At 35.1% G+C, this 24,807-nt stretch overlaps 1 protein-coding gene and 2 long non-coding RNA genes across 6 annotated transcripts; 1 reads left to right on the top strand and 2 right to left on the bottom strand.

Annotated features, from left to right (window-relative positions):
• Positions 1 to 616: 616 nt before the first annotated feature.
• Positions 617 to 10,489, top strand: LOC133697076 (protein argonaute 10-like). 2 transcript variants are annotated; one of them, XM_062119419.1, is made up of 22 exons: positions 617 to 1,147; positions 2,245 to 2,924; positions 3,403 to 3,611; positions 3,862 to 4,011; positions 4,117 to 4,250; positions 4,362 to 4,471; positions 4,567 to 4,673; positions 4,913 to 5,051; positions 5,148 to 5,264; positions 5,723 to 5,830; positions 5,924 to 5,995; positions 6,194 to 6,316; positions 6,407 to 6,566; positions 6,709 to 6,830; positions 7,144 to 7,281; positions 7,371 to 7,513; positions 7,615 to 7,677; positions 8,048 to 8,111; positions 8,195 to 8,330; positions 8,452 to 8,525; positions 9,418 to 9,544; positions 9,999 to 10,489. In XM_062119419.1, the coding sequence occupies exons 2-22, from the start codon at positions 2,421 to 2,423 to the stop codon at positions 10,187 to 10,189; spliced, it is 2,991 nt and encodes a 996-aa protein (XP_061975403.1). In that variant the 5' UTR covers positions 617 to 1,147; positions 2,245 to 2,420; the 3' UTR covers positions 10,190 to 10,489. The 2 variants fall into 2 exon arrangements, with proteins under 2 accessions (XP_061975403.1, XP_061975404.1); XM_062119420.1 differs by having other exon boundaries at positions 617 to 1,164.
• Positions 10,490 to 13,277: 2,788 nt separating this feature from the next.
• LOC133696947 (uncharacterized) lies at positions 13,278 to 16,826 on the bottom strand. 3 transcript variants are annotated; one of them, XR_009842776.1, is made up of 3 exons: positions 16,237 to 16,801; positions 15,915 to 16,059; positions 13,278 to 15,440 (listed from the first exon to the last, which is right to left on the bottom strand). It is a non-coding gene; the product is annotated as an uncharacterized LOC133696947 (long non-coding RNA). The 3 variants fall into 3 exon arrangements; XR_009842775.1 differs by having other exon boundaries at positions 15,915 to 16,028; positions 16,237 to 16,794; XR_009842774.1 differs by having other exon boundaries at positions 15,915 to 16,826.
• A 5,486-nt stretch (positions 16,827 to 22,312) lies between these two features.
• On the bottom strand, positions 22,313 to 23,308 carry LOC133695708 (uncharacterized). The gene is made up of 2 exons (XR_009842517.1): positions 23,173 to 23,308; positions 22,313 to 22,560 (listed from the first exon to the last, which is right to left on the bottom strand). It is a non-coding gene; the product is annotated as an uncharacterized LOC133695708 (long non-coding RNA).
• Positions 23,309 to 24,807: the final 1,499 nt, after the last annotated feature.

Genomic DNA, 24,807 nt, shown 5'->3' with positions numbered 1-24,807 from the left:
ACAGAACCCAACAAAATAAGAAAGCAACAAGGACCAAGCACTTTGCTTTCCTCCTCATCAAAGCCCTCAGATTGGTGGGGGCCAAGGCCATGAATTGAAGGTAGAGCATGATGCCCGCTGGATCATCAGACCATCAATACAAAAAGCCAGTGGGAGCCACATATATAGATAAGGAGTAAGGAAAAAAAAAATGAAAGAAAGGAAGGTGGACCCGGTGTTCTAAAGTCCCCTTGAATCGACCGTTGAAGGCTTCAGCGAGGCTGTGATAATGGATGGGGGTGTTGTTTGTTTAGTGGGCACATAGGGACTAGAGAATATTCGAAGCAGTATAGAGAAATTAAGAATTAGGAATATAAAAAAAAAAACAGAGAGGGAGGGAGAGAAAAAGAGTGAACATTACATAACATATGTAGAAATCTGCAGGAGTGAGGACTGTGAGTTCGAATTATTCTTCTTCTGTGGATGATTGCTTTTATATTTACTCAGTGACTCTCTTTGGACCATACAGAAAACAACAACAATAGTAATAATTTTAGTATTCTCTAATATTATACCCCATCCCTCCCCTCCCTCTAGTCTTGTCTACCGCATTGCCCTTTTCTTAAGCGTGTCACTTGCATATTTGCTTCCTTATTTTTATATTTTCTTTTCAAATTGCTCCTATATTTTTAAGCAAAGGTACGTCCCCGAGGCTGCGCAATTCAGTCATCAAGAACTGAAACCGAAGACAGGGAGAGAGAGGGGCTAAAAGCAGGGTAGTCGTAATATATAAAGCAGCAGCAGAGAGAGAGAGAGAGAGAGAGAGAGAGAGAGAGAGAGAGAGAGAGAGAGAGAGAGAGAGAGAGAGAGGCATGGCAGAGGGCCTCACTCACAAAGCCTTTTACACGTGATAAAGAAAACACCAAAAGCACACTTGCATGCGTGTATAAAGATTCATCATCATCATCGTCTCTCTAGAATTCTCTCACTCTTACTCTCTTTTATTTCTAAGGCCAGAAGAACTGAAATCCTCCATAAAAAGCCTTCACTTTCCTTTCTCCTTAAACCCATCATTTCACGTTCTTTGTCTCCCTCTTCTCTCAAACATTTCTCTTCTTGCAACCTCAACTCTTGTATCTTGGTTGTTACCGACTGAGTGAGTGAGCAGGTGAGTGTTGTGAACGAGTAATTCTCTCCCTCTCCCTCTCTCTTGTTGTCGGAGTCGTTGTTGGTATTTATTGCTGTGACATTTTTATCAAAGCAATAAATTTGCTTGGGTATGATAGTGATTTCACTGCCCTTTTCAAAGTTTATTCCTTCGCTTTGTATACACCAACCTTACTCCTCCTTGTTCATGTATTTTTTATTGTTTTCTTCTATGTGTACTCATATGGGTTTCAAATCTCTCTTTAAATAAAATAGAATTTTCTGTAATGCTCTTGCTGTGTTTTTTTGTGCTTGGTTTTTACCTGATCTTTTATTTATGAACTTCCAGTTTTGTACAAGGAACAGATAGGCTTAATGTTTTGGTTCTGTCTGCTGGGCACATAACTAATGTATTTCTTGGGCTTCTTCCTTCTACTAATATATTTAGATTTTTTCTTTTGTACTACTACTTTGTTTGCTTGTCCTTGTCCTTTCGATTCATTGTCATTGGGCTTGCTAAATAGAACCATCTATAAGAAGATTTTGGATTGGCGATGGTCAGTTTTTTCTTTGAATCTGGCATCATTTTTCGAGTCGCGGACCTGATTTTTAGCTGTTGGTCTTATTTGGGGTTTCTTGTTTTAATTTCCCCCCTTCTTTTTCTTGGTTCCTTTCCTGAGATTTTAAGGTAATTTTTAAAGAAAAAAAATCTGTTTAAAGCTTCAACAAACAATCTATACCATATATATGTGCCTGTGCTATTAATGTATTGTGCACTCATGTTTTGCATTCTCCACTTCAATGGTTTACCGGTCAGAGAGAAACTGTAACTCTTGCTTTTGGGTTTTCATTTTTTTTGTACTTTATATATATGTTTATGGGGTTTATATGCTGAATCAGAGGTGAAAGGCTTGATTTCAAAATTTGCAAAGGACTAGTGCTGCTTGTGAAGTGCAAAAAAGTCCCGGCCTTTTATCCATACCCTTTTACTTGCGTATAAAACTACTTTGAATTGCACCGTCATCATTATCATTCCTATTTCTTTACAGTGTCTAGTTTTTTGTTCACTAGGCTGCCATGCATTTTCTCTTATTGATTTTGAACCTTTTTTGGTTGCAGAGGAGAAGTGGTCTTAAGTCCAAGCCTGTGAGGCCAACAAGCAAAAGACTAGAAGATAAATAAAGTATATTTTTGCCATTCGGTGAATCTTTTACTTTTTTGAAGATAAAATATCTTGCTGCTTTCACATAAAGTTTCAGTGAGTATAGGGAATAAAGTGAAAGAAAAAACTAGCTATGCCTATAAGGCAAATGAAAGAGAGCTCAGAGCAGCACTTGGTGATAAAAACTCACATGCAGAACTCCATAAACCAACCTCAAAAACACCACAAAACTGCTCAAAATGGCAAAGGACCACCACAACCACTCCAAGAAAGTTCCAACACTAAACCCCAAAACCAGACCTCACCTCCTGCAAAGAATAGAGGGAGAAGGAGAGGCAGAGGTGGTAGAAAGTCTGATCAAGGAGATGTATGTATGAGGCCTTGTTCAAGGCCTTGTACCGTAGTACATAAACCTGTTGTGAATCCAATTGGTGATCTCCTGTCAACTACTTCAACTGGGCCTATTGAGACTGGTAAAAATGTTTGTGAAATGGAGATGGGTCCGGGGTTCCCAACCTCAAGCAAGTCTTTGAGTTTCGCACGTAGGCCTGGTTATGGTCAAGTTGGTAGCAAGTGTATTGTTAAGGCCAACCATTTCTTTGCAGAGTTACCAGACAAGGACTTGAACCAGTATGATGTAAGCTTCTTTCTTTTATTGTAATGAAGGAAAAGATGATGTCTTTTGTTTCTTTCCTTCCCTTCCTCTTCCTTTTCTTCCCCAGTTTTGTCTAATGGATTTTTCTGTATTCACCATCTGGGCCCATAGCCCGACACTGAGCATTTAAATGTTCTTATTGTTCTCTGTTTCTTGGATGGATTCTTACAGTATTGAACATGACTGTTGATATACGCTGCTGTAGAATATTGAAGTTTTTAATTTCTTTTCTGAAGAGAATTTATGGCATTGCTGATTCGTGGCCCTAAATCTGACAGCTGACGCGTTTATACTGTTGTTTCTTCTTATCTTTTGCTGTTGCATTGTAGATGAAATTAAATGGGTTCTGTTTTTTCTTCTATACTTCTGGTAACATTTACGAGTGTGTTAAATCTGGCCGTTAATATGTTCTTTTTGCTTGTTACCATTTTTCACCATCTGTTCCTTCTGATACTTGCAGGTTACTATAACTCCTGAAGTGGCATCAAGAACTATGAACAGAGCTATTATGGCAGAGCTCGTGAGGCTTTACAAAGAATCTGATTTAGGAATGCGACTGCCTGCTTATGATGGCAGAAAGAGCTTGTACACAGCTGGTAAGCTTCCGTTTGCTTGGAAGGAGTTCGCTATTAAGCTTGTTGATGCACAGGATGGTATCAGTGGTCCCAAGTTAGTATTTATTATCTCTGTCTTGGTTCCTTCATTTATATTTTACTTTGTTTTTCTCTGCTGACTCAATATAGATTGTTATTAATAAGGAATTATAAAATTGAGGGTAAGAAATATAAATTTAAGTTCGAGAAAAAAAAAGGAAGAAGATAAGTTTCCTGTTTATCACATTAATAATGCATGCTAGATTTTTCTTCTGTTTTATTCGCGGTTATGAAGTAATTATCTGGCCCTTGTAACAATTATTCAGGAGAGAGAGAGAATACAAAGTGGTGATCAAGTTTGTTGCAAGGGCAAACATGTATCATTTGAGTCAATTCTTAGCTGGAAAACATGCTGATGCTCCGCAGGAAGCTCTACAGATTCTTGACATTGTACTGAGAGAGCTCTCTACAAAGAGGTACAATTTCTTATTGAGTCTACTGGTCATTTCAAATTTTATCACAATAATTTTGTAATTCTTGGATTGAGCCTTATTATTTCATGATGTCTTTTCTCTGTCAAGGTATTGCCCTGTTGGAAGATCCTTTTTTTCACCCGATATAAGAGCACCACAGCGACTAGGTGATGGTTTGGAATCCTGGTGCGGATTTTACCAGAGTATAAGACCGACTCAAATGGGACTGTCCTTAAACATTGGTAATTTAATTACAAGAAATTGAAGCGTGTTGATAGATATTTTTTTGTAGTTTGCATGATGTTTTCTCAGTCTCATCTTATGTTCTTTTTTCTTTATGTATTGTGGCGTAGATATGGCCTCGGCAGCATTCATTGAGCCTCTTCCTGTGATAGAGTTTGTCGCTCAGCTTCTAGGCAAAGATGTATTGTCAAGGCCATTGTCTGATTCTGATCGAGTGAAGGTACTTTAAACCGTGGAGATGACGAAGGCTATTTTTGTTTTTAATCTTTTGGAATCTACTTTAACTTGAGCTGCTTTTTAAAAACATCATGACAGATTAAAAAAGGTCTAAGAGGAGTGAAAGTTGAAGTAACTCACAGAGGGAGTGTACGAAGAAAGTATCGTGTCTCCGGCTTGACATCTCAGCCTACAAGAGAACTTGTGTAAGTTTTAGTTCTCTCATGCTTATGTGCTCTTTAAATTATCTAATTACTCAGGCCATTGAGATTTTCTTTTATGTGAAAAAGGTACGGCAATTGATTAGTTATTTGAGGTTATTCAGCATACAATTAGATCAAGGAAATGGAAGATTCTCTCTAATTTTGTTTTATTCAAAGAGCTTCTGAATAGTTGTGATTCTTTATGCGTGTTCTTATAGTCAAAGCTCGCTCTTCTTGTGTAGGTTTCCTGTTGATGATAACTCGACAATGAAGTCAGTTGTTGAATACTTCCAAGAGATGTATGGCTTCACCATTCAACATGCACATCTACCTTGCCTTCAGGTTGGAAACCAGAAGAAAGCAAATTATCTACCCATGGAGGTAAGCCGAGGTCCTTTTTTCTGCTCAATGCCTTGCTTTCAGTTGTCTTTCTTTTACTCTTGTTAAGTTTTTGTGGATTTCAAATTGGCTTGCTAGGCTTGCAAAATTGTGGAGGGGCAACGCTATACAAAACGGTTGAATGAGAGGCAAATTACTGCCCTTCTAAAAGTTACATGTCAAAGACCCAGGGATCGGGAAAATGACATTTTGCAGGTATTTGTGGTGTTTTGACTTCCCTTCTCTTCAAGCGAATATTGTTTGTGTAGACCAAACAAGTTGGATTTGTGAATTTGAGCAACACGCATCTATCACTGGAAAAATAGAAACTGTGCAATCTTATTGCTTAAAAAATAATATCGCATGTTATGCCATGACTGAAGGGCCACACCATGCTTTACAAGCTTTGTGTTAGATGCGAAGTCTCTGACAGAATCTTGAGTTCTCTCATTTTAGTTGGACCAGCACTGACATTGATGGAATAACTGCTGTCATTTCCATGTTCAAATAATTGCATAAACTGTAAATTTTACTCCTGTTCACGAAGAAGCATGCAATTTTGCTAGAAATTAGCTTGTGGTCTAGTGTCTTTTGGTTTTGAATTAATTTTTTGCTTTTTTTGTCCTATTTTAATCTTTTAACATTCTGTACTCTGCACTTTCCAACACAAGCAGACTGTTCAGAATAATGCTTATGATCAAGACCCCTACGCGAAGGAGTTTGGGATCAAAATCAGTGAAAAGCTTGCGTCTGTTGAGGCTCGAATTCTCCCTGCCCCTTGGGTAAATATAAAGTCTTCCCTTTAAAGTTTGTATTGATTTAGAGGAAGATGTTATTGTTACTTGTTCTTCATCTAATGACACATGAACCTCCAGCTGAAATATCATGAAACTGGAAAAGAAAAGGATTGCTTGCCTCAAGTGGGGCAATGGAATATGATGAACAAGGTATTGCACTGGTACCTTAATCACGGACTCTTTTTTTAATATATATATAAATTTTGGGTAATATGATGTTATACTCTAAGCTGCAAATGGACTATGAATATTGGAATGTGTTAAGACTATCATTTTCATTTGAGTTGACTCCTATTCATTGATGCCTTCTAACAATGATCTTATGTCTACTGATTCACATATGCATAGAAAATGATTAATGGAATGACTGTAAGCCGGTGGGCATGTATTAACTTCTCAAGGAGTGTGCAAGAGAGTGTTGCTCGTGGCTTTTGCAATGAACTTGCCCAAATGTGTCAAGTTTCTGGAATGGTAGTTTTTCTATAATCCAGACCGCCTTTTAACACTTGTCCTTCCTTTTCCTTACCAATTATTAAGTAGATAATTTGTTTCTGTTTTTAGGAGTTCAATTCAGAGCCTGTGATCCCTATCTACAATGCCAGGCCTGAGCATGTAGAGAAAGCTTTGAAGCACGTCTATCATGCATCCACAAACAGAACCAAAGGAAAAGAGCTAGAGCTTCTCTTAGCTATTCTACCTGACAACAATGGGTCCCTCTATGGTATGCCATTTGTGCTGAGGATTTAATTGCTGTGATCTATTAAGTTGTCTTATGCTTATTCTTTTTCTCTTTTCTTGAATTGACAAAAAAAATGAAGATATGATTCAGTACTTGAATTTTGTAACATATGCCTCTTTTTTAGGTGATCTGAAGCGAATATGCGAAACTGATCTTGGTTTAATAACTCAATGCTGTCTCTCGAAACATGTGTTCAAGATCAGTAAGCAGTACTTGGCAAATGTGTCCCTCAAGATCAATGTAAAGGTTAGATCAACTCTCTAATTTATGAAAATAGCAATGCTGTACAAATGTCTGAAGCCCCTCTAGAGTTATGAAGTGACTCTTGTAATGTTTTATATTTATAAAACTACCAGAGTACTCAGTGACGTTCTAGAATTACAATGGAACGCATGCATCTAATTGATTTTTCTCATGTGTGCGTGTGTGCGCGCGTATTGGTGGGTATAAGTTACTTTGCTCTTTAATTTCCTGATCAGTGTCTGAAGTTTTCCTGAATGTTTAACTACTTAATCATTCATGCTCCCAGCACTTATTTTTCTCCATGTCCATGGTGCAGATGGGTGGTAGAAATACTGTCCTTTTAGATGCTATCAGCTGCAGAATACCATTAGTTAGCGACATACCAACCATTATTTTTGGAGCAGATGTGACTCACCCAGAGAATGGAGAGGACTCAAGCCCCTCAATAGCTGCTGTAGAATTTCTTTACCAAATTCTATTTGCTGAACCTGCTCTTCAAATTTATTAAGATCTGGTTGCTGATAGATGTTGACCTGCCTGCAGGTGGTGGCTTCTCAGGACTGGCCTGAAGTAACAAAATATGCTGGACTAGTTTGTGCTCAAGCTCACAGACAGGAACTCATACAGGACTTGTACAAAACATGGCAAGATCCTGTTCGTGGTACTGTTAGCGGTGGCATGATCAGGTAAAGAAATTTCACTTCACTTATTTTTTGCCTAAATTCCTAATATTGTTTATATAATTGTTTGGAATGTTGCAATTTGAATATCATATTCTCCTGTGCAGAGATCTTCTGATTTCTTTCAGGAAAGCAACTGGACAAAAGCCGCTAAGGATCATATTTTACAGGCGAGTATTGTCATCTCATGCAAAAAATTTCTGATAACATGTATGCATCATTTCAGGGCGGACACTGCATGTTCAATCAGAACATGGCTACATGCGCATATGCATTTATGTTCAGCTTTTTTGGCGCGAGCACCCAACTACTATGATAATCAGTCATTGTTAAATTAATGGTAGCTGAGATGATTGCAAATGGATACATGCGCACCTGCACTATTTTCAACTTTTCTGTTTTACAAATGCCTGGAAATGCTTGTGCATTTGCCTGCAAATCTGCCTACGGGATCTGCTATATGAACATATGAAAGATGCATGCATTAATTAAGACCTTTTATACTTTAATTCTTAAAGTGATGGGATGTAACTTGTGCAGGGATGGTGTTAGTGAAGGACAATTTTATCAAGTTCTGCTTTATGAGTTGGATGCGATTCGGAAGGTTAGAAATTGAATGCCACGATCATGTTTCTGATTCAAAAAAAGTGGAAATATTTTTGGTTCTATAAAATAATTTCTTCACAGGCCTGTGCGTCTTTGGAGCCAAATTATCAGCCACCAGTAACTTTCATAGTTGTACAAAAACGTCACCACACTAGATTGTTTGCTAACAACCATAGGGACAGGACTAGCACAGACAAGAGTGGAAACATACTGCCTGGTAAAGTTTAGAATATTTTTTTGGCTGTATATGTGCACAAAGATGCACTGGTCAATTTTTTCCCTCTTTTTAATAGCTTATATTATTCAAATTCGTTTTTCTTGATGTTTTTGTTATCCAGGCACTGTGGTTGATTCTAAAATCTGTCATCCAACAGAGTTTGACTTCTATCTCTGTAGCCATGCTGGTATTCAGGTAGAATTTATCTTTCTTCAATGTAAATTTTCATAAGCAACTAGAAATGTTTTGGTTCATTAATCATAACATAAGTATATGTTTAGCATGTACCTCCTTGCTGTTTTATGATGATTGTTTAGATGGTGGTGGTGGTGGTGGTGGTGGAGTGTTTGTAATGGATGAACTTTTTCAAAGAGAGAGGAAAAGGAATAAGGTGCCAGTTGCATTAAAATTTAAGTTAGACAGACTGTCATAGGCGGATGGTTCTTATTCCAATGAATATCATACCTCTTCTGTTGAAGATGTGCTCTACGCAAATGGGATAATTTACTCAACTATCATGGACAAACTCAATTTGACTGGAAATCTGAATCATGTTATTTGGGTTGGGACTTGGGAGAGGCTAGGTTCATTGCTACTTTCCAACAGGTAAACGGTGTGCTAATGGTTTACAGACTGGATCTCTGAGTGTTGATCTTTCTCGTACCAGCAGGCTCATTTGAAAGGAGTTACGACTTTTTTTTAACGTGTTGAGCTAGGAAACGCGGGAAGCTTAACTTGATGCTACTCGATGGGAATGACTGGAATATTAGGTTGGATTAAACTGAAATCAGACTGATGGACAGATCAGAGACTTGTGTCAGATATAATTTCCAAGCATGGTGGATGCTGCCAGATAATGTTTGCTAAATTTGAGATTTCAAGTAGTGATTTGTTGATTGCTTTTAACTTGTTCTGCAAATGCTCAATGTTGTTATGTGTTGTTGCTGAGGATCTCTTGCAAATGCTGACAGTTTGAATTAAGGATGACTTATTTCTTCCAAATTTTGAATATCAGTATATTTATTTACTACTGTCTGTCTTGCGTTCTCTGAGATAGAGATGAACTTGCTTCTATCTGATGTGACAGGGGACAAGTAGGCCAGCGCACTATCATGTTTTGTGGGATGAGAACAACTTCACAGCTGATGGAATCCAGTCTTTGACGAACAATCTCTGCTATACATATGCTAGGTGCACTCGCTCCGTTTCAGTAGGTAAATCATGTGGACACTATATACTGGTCCTTTGTCCATTGATGTTAACTCCTAAAAGTCTTTTTGCAAGAACTAAGAAAATTAAGCTATTTTAAAAAAAGTACGGCAGAAGCTTGATTAATTGGATGCTTTTATGAACTTCTCTTTTGGAGAAAACAAAAAGAACTATGAAACTGGGTACTTGTTAATGAGGTTTCCTGGCTTGAGGGAGAAGAACTAGGAACAATCAGGGAAATTTGTTTCATGATTTTTCATATGCTCCCGCTACGCACAAAACCATAGATGCACAATACATGCAATTTTAGGCTTTTAGCTAGTCTGGTGCATTTCATGTGAACAAATAAAATATGGACATATGATGAATTCCTCATCTCAAGTTTTTCCTGTTCTCTGCTGGGTGTTCTAGCAGATTGTTTTACAACTTGCAACTCAAGTGGCTAGTGGTTTTGTGCAGTTCCTCCGGCATACTATGCACATTTAGCTGCATTTCGTGCTCGATTTTACACGGAGCCAGTAATGCAGGAGACTGGCTCAGCAGGCAGTGGTGCTGGCCATGGTGCTAAGGGAACACGAACAGGAGAATCAGGTGTCCGGCCACTGCCGGCCTTGAAAGAGAATGTAAAGAGAGTAATGTTTTATTGTTAGGGGGGAATGGAAGTTGGATTCAGGTAGTGGTTAGCTGGAGATGCTAGTATTGATAATTCTCATGTACATGTAACAACACAAGCATGATAGCAAAATGTTTCATTCTACCTCAGTGATTAGAAGCCCAAAAAGCCTTTGGTCGGTTGTTCTCTTGAAACATCTCAAAACATGAGAAACGCCCCTAAACACAGGTGATGGCACTCGTCTTCCGACCATCCATAGATGACGGGAAGAACAAAGTAGGCCTTGTAAAGAAATGTTCATTAATGAATCGATCGCTATGTAGGAAATTTTGCCCCATTGAGGAGTGCATGATCTAGTAATTTGTGAAGTTTCAACCCCGATTTTGTGTTCTCTTTGGCTCTTCGACAGGTTTTAGAGTTGTGTGTGTATAACTAGTATGGTCGCTTGTGCTATAATCAAGTCTGTTACCATTCATTTCTCCAGACTGCAATGCCGAACGGAAGCGACAAATGGATTTGCATAGGGTCAAAAGATTTAAAGTTGGCTGGTAAAAAATGAAGCCAAGAAGACTGTTTTTTGGTGGTTGCTTGGGCACAGTGCGAACTCTTCGTGCTGGAATGAGAACCAGGCAACAGCCCTCTTACCCAACGCCTCTTGTAAAAATTTCAGGATTTTAGAACAAGTGATCTAAGAAAGAATTTGCAGCAAAAACTGACATGTGGCAAAGTCTGGTGACTGACCATAGCCTTGGTCTGATTCCAACGGTTCGGTGGGGGTCTGAGCAAGGATTCAAAGGTGTGGGGGTAAAGAGAGTTTGAAGAGGTACGGAGGTAATTGTCTAAAAAGAAAGAGGACAATTTTGAACTATTAAAACTATAAGGGCTAGAATGAATCTTTTGAAATATGATTTATTGGTATGTTTCTCTCTCGCCAAATGAGAGTTTTATGTCTCTAGTTTATTTGAAAGATTAGGTCATTTAAATAAATGTTTTGGGATTTTATTTTGTTATTCGAAAGAGAATGATATCCATTGACAGTGTTGGATGGATAAAATCTAGCTGGGAAAGTTCAAAGAACTCTATTTTTTATCCATGAAAAAAACACATGTACGTTGCCTTAATTCACCAATATATACAAGGATTTTGTCCGATCTATATATTTTCTCTTTAAAAAAAAAATACTAAAAGATCAATTTGATATTAATAAAATTGCTTTCTAAAAATATGATAAGGGGGGTTATAATTAGTTACTTTGCTGTTCAGAGGGTGATGCAATTACATATATAGATTTCTTTCATCTCCTTGGTTGCTTTAGCTGAGAGTTTTTCAAAACTTGAAGACAATGGAGACAAAATAGTTTCACTTAATTAGTTCCTCAATCACGAACATGGATGGGCCGAAGGAGGATTGGAAAATTGGTGACACTTGGAGGACGTGAATGAGATAAAACAAAGTCTTGGGCCTACAATGAGACCCTCCACAATCCTCTAGTCAAGAGGGGAAATCAAGATTTACCAAAGTAAAATCTAAGTGTTAGCAACAGCAGAAAGCCAGGAAGCATACAAATTCGGAACAATATTTATTCATACGACTTTAATGTTTAAGGCTACATTAAAGTCCCAGCCCAACCCTAAATTTAGTTTCTTCAAAGGCTCGAGCTAGGCGAGCGGGTTGGCATTGAATTGTCTTTGGTCTAAACCTTACCGAAATATGGTAGACTTGCGAGGATCGACTGGGCCATCTAATCATGACCTCTTTCTTGCCCATTAAAAGCTTCTGGCATTCCGAGAAAGCGACCCGGTAGAAAAAATGGATTTGCCGCAGAGCCAAGCCTACTTGACTCTTCCTCGGCTTTGCCCGAGGCATGTCCTGCTATTCCCTCTATGCTAGTCTAGAGGAGAATAGTGAGTGCTAGTCTATAATTTAACCGACTGATACTACTGATCCAAGTAAATCTTGGATATCACTAGCTAGATCGTTGACCATATTGAAGTTGATCTTGGGGAAGTTAGCTGGCCCTATGTATCATCATTTATAAGTAAGTAGGTTACCTTTAGAAGATTGTTGATTATCCACAAAAAAAAAAAAAAACCTTTAGAAGATTGTTTTCAATTTCTACACTCTTTTTTCCTTTCTTTTTTTCTTGGAAACATTGAGACAGGAAACAAATATATATTGAACCGGAAAAGAAACAAAGAAACAAACATGTTCTTAAGGAACATAAAAATGAATTATTTATCAAGAGGGTATTTGAGAAAATTCAATATAAGTTGAACTATCTTGGAGGAGGAAAAAAGGGTTTAAGTGAACTTAATTATTGTTAAAGAAAAAAACATACTCTTCAATATTACTTTTATTAAAAAAAAATGAAGATACTGGTGCTTTCCTCTAACATAGATTTATGGTTTTTTTAAGAAATTAAAATAAATTACTTTAAAAAGTTAATACTTGCATTGGTAAAATAAAATATTCTTACATAATATAAGTAATAAAATTCAAGTCAATCCATGCATTATTGAAATGTTTTCGTCTTGCTTTAATTTGGAAATGTACAGTTCCTTCAAATTCAATTGCAAAAGAACTGATCATTCTAGAAAACTTAAAAGTGCCACTGTGTATTCTTTTTTCTTAAAATGAAATAAAAATATATTTTTTTTTAAATCAAAAGAGATCAATTCTCATGTTTTTGTTAAAGTGAAATTCAATAAACTTCGAGCAGAATCACTTTTTAAAAGTAAGAATTAGAAAAGTAACGAAAAAAAAGATAAATACTTAATTTGACAGAAATAATCAATAAGAATAATTTAAAAATCACGAAATCATTGCGTTTAAAAATTCATAGTAAAAGAATATATATTTACATGTTTTTTGTTTTTTGTTTTTTGTTTTTTGAAGATCTGTAAAGGTCCCAGCTAGCCTACTCCTCCTGTGAGGTACCATCCATTTTCACCGTTCACTTGCAATTCCAATAGCATTCGCTGTACCATATGCTTGAGAATCTAATGAAACTCAGGACCTTCAATTTTAACCAAGTTTTCATTTGCTTTTTGTTGCGCTAAAGCACAGTTACATTTCTGAGAGAAAATGTCATTCCGCCATTACAACAGAAACAGTACTCAAGAGTATAAAATAAAGACTTAAAAATGGAGCTGATCAAATTACATTAAGCAAACGTTCGAAAGCTAAGCATATCCTAGAATTCAAGTGATGCTAGCTAGGAAGACTGTAACAACTAAAAAAAATGCAAGGCACATCATATTAAGGAAGTAAGAAGCACTAACTCGCATTGAGTATATGCATTAATTCCCCTATTAAAGATATCGAAGATGCTATCTCCGCATGTGAATTTTGCAGTACCAGGATACATATACTCAATGCTATCTCCGCATTGAGTATATGCATTAATTCCCATTTAAACACACTACCTCATCACAGGCACATACGCTGCTAACCTTTTCAACTGATCTCTCTCTTTCACCAATTAAACGCGAACCATTCCCGGGTCCCTTTAAGAAAACAAAGTCAGTTGTATTGTCGTTGTCTAGACAGCATCATGGTCTCCCAAGAGCATCCTTAAAATGGCATGTAACAAGGCCTTATCATCAGTGGATCCTCCACCCAATGTCCTCGATGAAAATGACAATTGCAAGCTCTGGTAATGGTTGGGGAAATCAAATTAATTAATGACGTTTTTACTTATTTGGGCACTCTGGAGTCCTCTGGAAAAAGGAAAGCAATATCGAATCTTGTCCATATAGATCTTACTACCAAAAGAGAGGGGCCAAACTTGAACAATCAAGAGAGAGCTATAGACTTCAAGTATCTAAGCATAAACATCTCCAGTGTGTGTGTTTGTTGTGTACTTGAAAAAAAATGCCAGCAAGCGAGCACATATGTCTAGATAAAAGAGAGGTGCATTTAATAGGGAAGATAGAGATAGCTAGATGGGAACCATCAACCTTCATATATATATATATATATATATGTACATCTATAATGTTTAATTTGTACTCTTGTGTGCACATGGAGTATAAGGACTGGAATGAGTTTAATTAGGGGTTCACATGCAAGCCAACGTTTAAATATTTTTGATAACACGACGAGAGAGTACATTTTATTGAGACAAAAATGAAACACAAGCACGAATCACATACCAAAATTATGTCAATGGAGCGTAGAAATGTGAGTTCTCAAAATTCAAAATGTTACATTTCTACATCTGGGCTCCATTGACAGATTTCTCTATCAAGATTCAAATGTTCTTGCAATATTCTGCATGCGAGCTGACAAAGGAAAAAAATAGGATGTAAAATCTTATAGCAGTACTGTTTGGGGTTGCGGTTCTCTCAATCGCAACATAAATTGTCCCGTGGTTCACTCCCCATTAATGCTCAATTTAGCCAGTCCACACGATCTGTATTGTTGTGGTCTGCAAATATAGAGTCTAAGTCTCAGAGCTGGGGCTGGTGCTAACCAGACCATTGTCCTAATAATGCTGTAGCTCGCAGCCTTCTCTAAAACGCATCCAAATTAATATCAATTAAACAATCAAAAAGGAATTTAGAGGCCCCAAGGTTACAGCAACTCAAATGTTCTGCTATTTGCTTTTCATATGTAATTAAGAAACTAGGGAAATACTTGGTGAATTTCTTAAGGTTATTTATTTCGTTTCATGTTGATAATTTACAACTGGATCCCCAAACCCTCTTTTAGTACCTAAGACAAGATATCTCCTAGCTATTCAAACTAAAGACTAAGAGGTTGTCATCTTTAATAATCCCTCTCAGTGTCATCGTTACCATTGTTTTCTTCATCATCAAACTTGGAAGAGATATACACGGAAGTGATCAGAAGAGATAAGGAACTTCAAAGAATATGTATGAAAAAAAACCCATGCTTTCATCATCGTGAATCTTTAAGCTACAAGAGATAAGAGATCCACGAGATGATCTATAAAATGTTAAAGAAAGAACTTTTTCAAATAGGACAAGCTTACTATTCTATTTCTGTACCAGATATATTCTCCAAATTTCAAGCAGTCTCTCAATCTTACTGTTTAATTTCATAAAATCTTACACGACTCAAAATTGCAAAATCACACGCACATAAAAAATACCGAGTGCTCTCTTCTTGACCAATCTCAGATGATGACGTCTTAAGATCTCAATTGCTTCCCAGAAAAACTCTGGGTGGTTTGTGGGTGTGTAACTTGTGTTTGTGCAGTAAAATGACCAAGATCCAACTCACCAAGTGAGAAGACTGGATAAATTAACCAACATCATGAGAACCTGAAACAGGAAACAACCAAGGAATACAAGAGCAAGTTTTTCAAAACATAACAAGAAAAAAACTTGCTTTCTATATCATGAATCTGTAACTCGATTAATTGAGAGAAAAAACAGTGTTTGTCTCAAAAACGCACAAAATTTAAAGAAATCATTGACTTCTCTCCTTTTCTCTGATCTCACACACACATACACACTTTGATTTGCGAGTTGTTAAATTAGAAAGGAATGCACTTCACAGAAACCCTAGCCAGAATAGTAAGTTGAGCTTATATTCCAAATCAACTTAAAATAAAGGTGATGATGGGAAGGTGCATATAAGATGTTTTTTGAAACCCTAAAATGAGTGCTGCTATTTTGAAATTTGTTGCCGCTAATCTAAGCCGGAATCAATTCATATAACCGTGTTATAAACCCCAAACAAAGAAAAATAAGATATAGTACATATATAATCTACAGGAAATAGAAGGGGCTTACCAAATTAATTAACAAGATCCGTACGGCAGGCTAATTATAGGAACCTCAGGGCTCAATCACCAAAGCATCAGGACGGATCTTGAAACCGTCAAACTGTACCGAGACGCAAAAATCCTGTTACCCAAAACCCTAACAAACCTTCGCACTGAAAATTTTCCTCATAAGTTTCACATAATAAAAGAGCAGAAACACAACAATCAATACACTAAACACACGGGCAAAAAAAAGAGGCAAAATTTTAATGCAAACACGACAGTAAGAAGCAAAACCCAAGAAACCCAGATGAGACTAAATGATATACTCTATAAAGAAGATCACTTACCTTTCTAGGGACTGGACAAGGAGAACCCTAATATTAGCTAGCTAGCCATGTAATTAAGAAAGGAAATTGATTAGGTTTTATTTGGAATTAGGGTTTCTCGTGATACCACCAACAGGTGAAACTGCCACATGATCTGTTTCTTTCCTCAACAAAGGAGGAAGGCTAAGATCATGCTGGCAGCTTCAACTGATAGAGGTGCACGATAAGAAGATGCACAGTCATCTCAGAAGAGCTAGCTAGCATATGTTATAGCTAGTACTTTAAGAGCAGCAGGAGATGAGAGGGTATGAAGAGGGTGAGAGAGGATAAAGGAGGTATAAATAGAAGGATGAGGAGGGGATTGAAGGGGAGTTATGAATTATCAGGATTATTTTATCATTAATTTGATTTTTATTTTTTGTTGTTGATGGAATATAGGAGGACTGTGAAGATTGAGAAAGCAGGCTACAGGGAAAAAATAAATAAAAACAAAATTTATATATGGAAAATGTAAGGAGTGGTCCCTGATGATGCAAATTGAATATTGTCACGCCAAGAAGAGAACCATGCAGTTTTGCAGACAAGTTAGTGAGTGTTTCCATATATATTGTAGGAGCATTAAATACTTTCTTAGGCTGGGCCCTGGGAGAGTGGGGGACTATCTCTCTGACTGTGAGGAGTAAAGCATCAAACCCATGAGCCAAAAGGGGTGGGTGTACGAGTGCTAGGAGAGCATATGAGGGGACCATATCTACTTAAATCTTGCATGGTTTGCATAAGGTTCACACATAAACTAGGAAGAAAGGAAATTTAATTTGTGAATCTCTCATTGCTGCTTGTTTCTCTCTCTCTCTCTCTCTCTCTCTGACGATAATGTGATGTGTATTTATCCCAATTCCATATAAGCATCTTTTCTTTGTTCGCTGATGATAACCCTTTTCTTTGCAAACTTGCCATATCTTGGATACTTGCCGATCCTACACCTGGTTGGTGCCAGCTGCTGCGTGTAGTTGTTAATTAATTAGAAACATATATCTGATCTAGACAATCAGGAAAACGACTTGTTTGTTTAGGTTTTTCTTTTGTTTTAGAAGCCCTTTTGCACCTGGTGTGATGATGGAACCAAGTGCATAAGCTAGCTAGCAACGCCATGAGCCATTCTCGAGAATAAAGTTCATGGATGTTGCGATTCAATTATAACCTAACATATGGCTGATCGATCTGTGTTCCCAGACCCTGATTAGATTTGCCTTGGCCTTTTGAGATATCATTTACCGATTTCAAGATTCCAAATGAATCCCTTTTTCTGATTTCAACATCTATTTTATATATCCAATAGATGATCATTGCTTTCAAAATCTCCTCTCTTTCTTGGAATAGATTCCCTTTGGCTGTTATATTCTTCCTGTGATATGAATGCATTCTATCATAAGCAAGTTAACTGTACCTACGCTGATGTGGGCCAATTATAAACACTCAACACTTCAATATTAAACCGCATACTATATGCAGATCTAGGTTATCTCCCTTCATCTAGGGTTTTATAGCTTATATATATATATATTCTGCGCATATCTACATATCTTAGATACTCGGTGCCCAACGATTTTATTAGTTAACTATACAAATTAATATTGTATTGATGAATTACTTCATTAATTTATCAAGCTTGGAATAATAACTTGATTGAATCTCATTCTTCATGCCTCTGCACCCAAAAAAAAGCTCATGGCTGACGACAAAACCCTTAACTAATTAACCAGAAACTAACAATTCAAATAACTTAATTAAGCTTGTGTGATCATTACACACACACACACATATATATATGACATTGCAGTTAAGTAGTGGTAGTATACGATGTTATGCGCAACACTCTGGTTTAGATTGCTTACATATGAAATTTGTACAATCGGCTACGATCGAGACAATGTGAGGCAAATAATTAAAATACAGTTTATTTTTTCTAATTGGTAATCTGTAGATTGCTTTTGTTTCTTGTATATAAAGCATCTTCTTCCTTTTTAATCTCCTCCGACTCCCTCTCTCTCTCTCTCTCTCTGTGTATATATATTGTATATAAGCATTGCAAATTTTAAACAAATGTCTCTCTCTCTTAGAATAAGAAAGCAATCTAAGTGCGGTTTTACTGAAAGGTTTGCATGAGAGAGATGGGCATTTCTTTCGGTATCTATGCAGGATCATATCTGATATCTACATATGGTTGTACGTAAATGTTCCAGATAATATACTGACATGCTTGTAACCATCTCTTGATTTGGCTTTTATGCAGCCCCTCTCTCCATTTCAGCATACCTGACATTGCCTTGTGCCAATAATTGATCTGCCTGGTTGCTGAATACTTTCTAAAATCAATGAATTGTCAGTAGCCTACGAATTAATATTTCGTCCTAAAATACTGTGTAAACTAATTAATTACGCGTTTGATAATTAGATATAATTAATGGACTATAAAATACGATTATGACTTCTTATATTCTTATGTTTGATGATGTGATTTTTAAAATTATAATGTAATAGATCATTACAACTATATATAATGACTTATTACATCTCAGGCATTATATAAAAAATCATGTAATAAACTATTATATGACGAAGAGTAGTGTTACAAGGACATGATTGTAAGAAAAAAATATTATAAAGGACTACAATAACTATTTTCAAAACTTGCAAGAATTGAAATAAAACTTTGGACGCGCACTCGTTACATTGGAACCAAACAAATGAATATAATAAACCATCCCATTTCGTTATATTATATTCTTTTTCATTACAATATTACACATTCAATTATATTATATATCACGTTGCATTCAATCAAACATATAGTAATTTATTATTTAATAGAAACTGGATTAGAGAATAAGATATATAGTTTTAAAATCCAGTATAGCATCTATTCCAAAATAAATGGTTGCCACGCTAAACCACAACATATGAAGCACGGATTCAAGGAGTTTCATGCAAGAATCATGATTTGATGCAGTGGCCATGCACATGACCCTCACAAAATCTCAAAGATTCCCATTTGAGATTTAAATTACCTTAATATCGGTTAATAAAGGTCTGCCACATATCTTCACCCAACTTCTCGACGATGAAGACTGCCAAGGATCGATGAATTACATAATAAGCCTATATTTGTTGAACTAGTTGTTGCCATATATATATATTTTAGACCCTAGCTAGCTTTAGCTCGAATCATATGTAAGTGTGTGTGTGTATCTCGACTTCACCAGACACTTGTCTGCTCGGTCTGCGCGCTATTACTCATGATGAAGTGCCAATTGCAAATATGAACCAGCTGTGAAATTCGAGAGGGGTCGTATTTGCATTCATTAGTCACCAAAAAAATATATATATTTTTTAAAGTATTTTTCACATCAAAATAGTATTTTTTAAAAAATATATATTTTTGATATTAACATTAAAAAATCTAAAAAAATAAAAAAATAATTTTAGATGGAAAAAATTTTAATTTTTTTTAAAAATAAAAACACATAGAATTAAGTGTTTGCTTGAGCATTGAACCGAAGACCACCTGTCCAAAAGGTTTTTTATTTCTCCAGCTGGCCACGGCTCGACTTGTTTAAAATGAATATATATAGATAAATATGGTTGCCATATGTACACACAAGAAAAAGGCACGTGGCTGCTGCGATCCGAACCCCATTTTTGTGAACAATAAAAAAGATCGTCAACTAAAGTTAATTTATATAGAAAATTCCAACACAATATATATAAAAATAATATAATATATATAAAAATAATATTTACAATCCACTGGTCGAACCACAACATCAATGACTTGGGAGCTTCATCGGTTCATGGTCGGGTTCATTTATGATAACATTTCTTTAGGCATGTTTGGGAACGCGGTTCAACTCGCGTTCTCAAAAAATTTAATTTTTTTTTTACTAAAATTTAATATGATTTATACGTTTTGGATCATTTTGATGTGCTAATGTCAAAAATAATTTTTAAAAAATAAAAAAACATTATTGGTATGTATTTTGACATAAAAAATTATTTGAAAAGCACTCACAACTACACTACCAAACAAGTAGTGTAGTGGCTACGCTTTGCCACGGGATGAAATAAGTTATTATTTTTTCAATAAAAAGATGTTAGTCATCAGCAATGCGTTTTTCACCACCAAGAAAAAAAAATATCGCGTGCTGAGAAGACGCGTACGTTTAATAAAACGAGGCTAATTTTGACAGAAAAGTTTTTCGAGGAATGATAATTCTAATAAAAATATATAAAAAACATTGAAGATGAAAACTTATTTTAATTTATTATTTATTTAATTATGTAATAAAAAATAGACAAGCTTATGAAATATAACAAAAAAAAATTAGAAAAAAAATCTTAAAAAAGAAAAACAAGAGGGGCTGCACAAAATAGCACTTGTTTATATTATATGGTGCATGCTACAATCTCATAAAAAAAATTAGAGTAAAAATTGTATGTTATTGTTGCACGTGTGTGGCGTCACAATAATCATCTTTCTGGATCAGGATCATCGAGAATTATGTAAGTAAAAGAAAAAAATAGAAGTCACCACTTAAAATTTTAATCATTGAAAATCTTAATTGGTCTCAGAGTCTAGATAATGGGACTGATTATATAAAAAGAATGCATTAGCACCCTAATACATCTTACTTAAAGTAAACTACATTGTTATTGGTCTAATATAAACTAAGAAAATATTATGTTTTCTAACATTTAGTCTGTCTAAAGTTTAAGAAAAGTTATTCTCAATAAGAAGATTCTTATTTTATCAGATTAAAAACTTCACTGTTCTAATTTCATCATAAAAAAAATTTGATTTTTTATTTAATATCAGGAATATATCTTACATATAAGTTTATAATCTTGTATATTAAAAGAAAAAAATTGTAATATGTCTTATAAATTTATAATCCTGCATATTAAAAGAAACAAAATAAAATCTTTTAAATTAATATCTTGTTAATTTTTGTTTTTAATTGATTGATAGAAATTACCGGTGAAATTAAATTTAATGACAATTATTCTATTTAATTAAGAACATGATTGTTTTTTCTTAAAAAATTTATAGTTCTATTGTGTTGTTTCAAGTGTATTAACAAAATTTGTTATTACAATACAAAACTAATACTCATGAATGTATTTTTATATTTGTATTATTTATTTATTTTTTTGAGATTTTATGGGCTTAGTTATATTTTGATAATATTATTTATTTATGATAAAAAAAACACTTTAAAAATAGTGTTTTTTTCTCCTTAAAACCAAGTAAATTTTTCAATTTCTTTATCTCTTCGTCTCGAAATACTCCCGTGCATAAAAGGTGATATAGTTTTTCTTTTTCTTTCTTTTCTTGTTATATGATCATTCATGTCACATTCAAGTCAGTTTATGAATGTGAAAACTAAGTTTATTATTTCAATTTAATCAAAAGAATTCACAAGGAAAAATATATAGTTTTTTATATCATACACAAGTTTGCACCTTAAGATATGTGCTTGAGGTTATATTATTTTCTTTCCTAAAAAGACGTTAAAAAAATAAATGATAGGAAATTCAAATACATCGTGGCATTTGTAATTATACATGGATGCTTAAATACTATAGTTTTGATGTCAATTAGGTAAAGTATTGTGCATATTTTTCTAGTATTTAATATCTATCATATCACAACCTAATTTTTTACCCTTTTATTTTAATTATTTTATTTACTGAAAAAATGATTAAAAAAGCAAATAAAAATAAAATAATTGAAAAATGAATTAAAATTTAGATTAAGGGCAACATGATTGGAAGTTTAGGGGTTTAATTAAACTTTGAAATTAATCTAATTAATCCAATCAAGGGTTTAATTGGAGAATTGATAAGTTTTGAGACTTAATTGAAATTGAAATTAATTTAATTAATCCAATTAAGGGTTTAATCGGCGAATTGATACGTTTTGAGACTTAATTAAGCTTGAAATTAATTTAATTAAACCAATTAAGGGTTTAATTAAAGAATTGATAAGTTTTGAGACTTAATTAGACTTGGATTTAATTAAATTAATGAAATCAGGGACTTAATTAAAATATTATCAAAGTATAGGGCTGATTCTTGTCACATTTGAAAGAAATTAAAACCCAAGGACCAATGTGTAAATGGTGCTGAGATGCAGGGGTTCAATTACAATTTATTCAAGGACTGTAATGCAAATATTCAAAATGTCAAGGATCAAAACACAAAACACCAAAAACGGCGCCGTTTCCAGCTACTGTTCATCTTCTTCCCGACTGAAACGGACGCCCACCGCCGCTCCCACCATTACACCTGCAATTAACACAATTTATGGCTTGAAGAAACGGCTTTGTTCTCTGGCTATAAAAGCCAGAGATAGTCTATGCACGCGAGGAGGAAAAAAAATACCCAGAGGCTAAAAATCCCAGACGGAAAAACCCCAGTAGACAGGGGGGAAGCTAAGCCCAGACACGAAAAAACCAGGGAGAGACCGGAGAGAAAACTGCTGAAAAACCAAAGCAGAGAATACACGAAGAAAAGCCAGGGGAAGGAGACTAGACAGAGAAAGAAGAAACAGGCCGAGAGAGAGAGAGAGTGGAAACAAAAGGCAGAACCGAGGCTGAACAGAGAGAGAGACCAAGAGAAAAAAAAAACCAAAAAAGGCAAATTACAGAGAAGAGAAGAAGAAAACGGAGGGGGGAACCGCGAGAACAGAGACGAAGAAAAATAAACAGGGGGAATTGAGCTAAGAAAGACCCGAAAACCAGAGCAAAAAAAGACACAGAGAACAAAAAACCCAGGAGTAGAGTGAACAAAAGGAGTTAAACAGAGAGGTAAACCCATCTTTGGTTTAGTCCCAAAATTCAAGCATAACATACGAACAGAAGAGGAAAGCAGAGGAGAGCAGAGAGTAAGTAAAAATACCCAACAAACAGAAGCACAAGAACAGAGGAGAAGAGACTGAGAGGAGGAGGAAGGGAGAATTCTCCGGGAGTGCTCGAACTGTTGCTGTCGCCTGCGCCTTCGAATCGCCAGGTAAGGCTTTCCTTTTTATCTTCGTTTCTGCACATTTGATTCTATAGAGAAGAGAACGGGGCGAAGGTAATTTAATTACCTTCGTCCTGTGCAGCGCACGCGTGGTTTGAACCACGCGTGCCTGCAGCCCTGCCGGGTCACTGGCTTGGGCCAGTGACCGGGCCGGGCTGGCTGGATCCAGTCCAGCCCATGTGGGCTGAGCTGGGCCCAGCCAAAAAATAATAGAAAACTAGAAAAATAAAAAAATATAGAAAAAAATAAAAAAATGTGCAGAATAAAATGTGAATTTATTGGTTTATTCACTGACGTCAGAGTCAAGAATAAAAATATTGGTTTAAATTTATATTATTTTTATTCGTTATATTTTATTTTATTTAGCTCAAAAAATAAAAAAAATATGTGCATGGGTAAAAATAAATTTATTTTTATTTATTTATTTACTGGCGCTAGAGTGGAGAATAAAAAAATATTGATCTAATTTTTTTTTATAGTTACGAATTTTTACTAACGTCAAAGTTGGAATTATTCGAGCTCGAATATTCACTGGCGCCAGAGTCAGGAATATTAAAAACAAATTATCATAGCGTAAACTAATAAACATTTAGCAATTTAAGACAAAACCAGCAATGCAGTCTGCCTTAGGCAGAACGTTTAATGGGTGATAATATCTTTCTTTTTACGTAACCAGTCTCGTACTATAGAATCTCTGTTGACCAGTTAGGGTTCCTAGTGACCATAATATTATGTGGTGACTCCTTAAACAAAATATTTTTCTCTAAAAGAATAAAATGTTAAAAATCTTTTTTTTTTCCATAATCGAGATCATTTTTAGAATCGTCGCGCGATTACGACATATTACTAAAGAGTCCATTTTATTATCTTGACTACAATTAGTAATATACTTTATTAACACATGATATTATTAAATTATTAGTTGAGAATTATTTTTGTGAAAATTAAAGTAGAAACTTCAGTGATATAAAAAGTATCGAAAATTGTTTGGATTCTTTGTGGATTACAAATAAAATAGCGGTTAAAAAAAAAAGATGTAGTTAAAAGTCTTGGATTAAACGTTCAAACTAAATCAGTGTGGTAAAAGTATATTAATTAGATATTAATATTATAATTTTTGAGTTTTAAAAAATTATCATTAAATTCATATTTGTATGAATGCCTTTATTTAAAAGTGAGTTTATCAAATTTTTTTTTTTTGAAAAGCAAGTTAATGCTACAATTTTTAGTTAGCTTTTTCTTTGAATAGATAGTTATTTTCCCTTAATTTATTTGTTATTGATATTTAATATTTTTAAAAAATCAAGGTAATGATTACACGCGAATGGAAGAAGATGGTAAACAAGGCTATAAAAATCTCTAAGAAGTGTTAGAAAATAATATAAATCATATCTTAGAATCTCATCTAACAGCTTAAGCTTTTGGGTTGAGATACATGATATCAGAGCTTTGATAACCAAGTGGTTACGAGTTCAAATCTCATTATCCTTATTTATTTGATAAAAAATAAGC

This window comes from Populus nigra, chromosome 6, assembly GCF_951802175.1.
Source record: "Populus nigra chromosome 6, ddPopNigr1.1, whole genome shotgun sequence".
NCBI lineage: Eukaryota > Viridiplantae > Streptophyta > Magnoliopsida > Malpighiales > Salicaceae > Populus > Populus nigra.
The sequence above is the reverse complement of the archived record's forward strand: the minus strand, read 5'-3'. Positions and strand labels throughout refer to the sequence as shown.

Excerpts from the sequence above, each read along its gene's own strand:
- LOC133697076 (XM_062119419.1), top strand. The coding sequence starts at position 2,421 with ATGCCTATAAGGCAAATGAAAGAGAGCTCAGAGCAGCACTTGGTGATA. Across the intron at positions 3,612-3,861 it reads GATGGTATCAGTGGTCCCAA|GAGAGAGAGAGAATACAAAG; the intron begins GTTAGTATTTAT and ends ACAATTATTCAG. Across the intron at positions 8,112-8,194 it reads AGTTGGATGCGATTCGGAAG|GCCTGTGCGTCTTTGGAGCC; the intron begins GTTAGAAATTGA and ends ATTTCTTCACAG.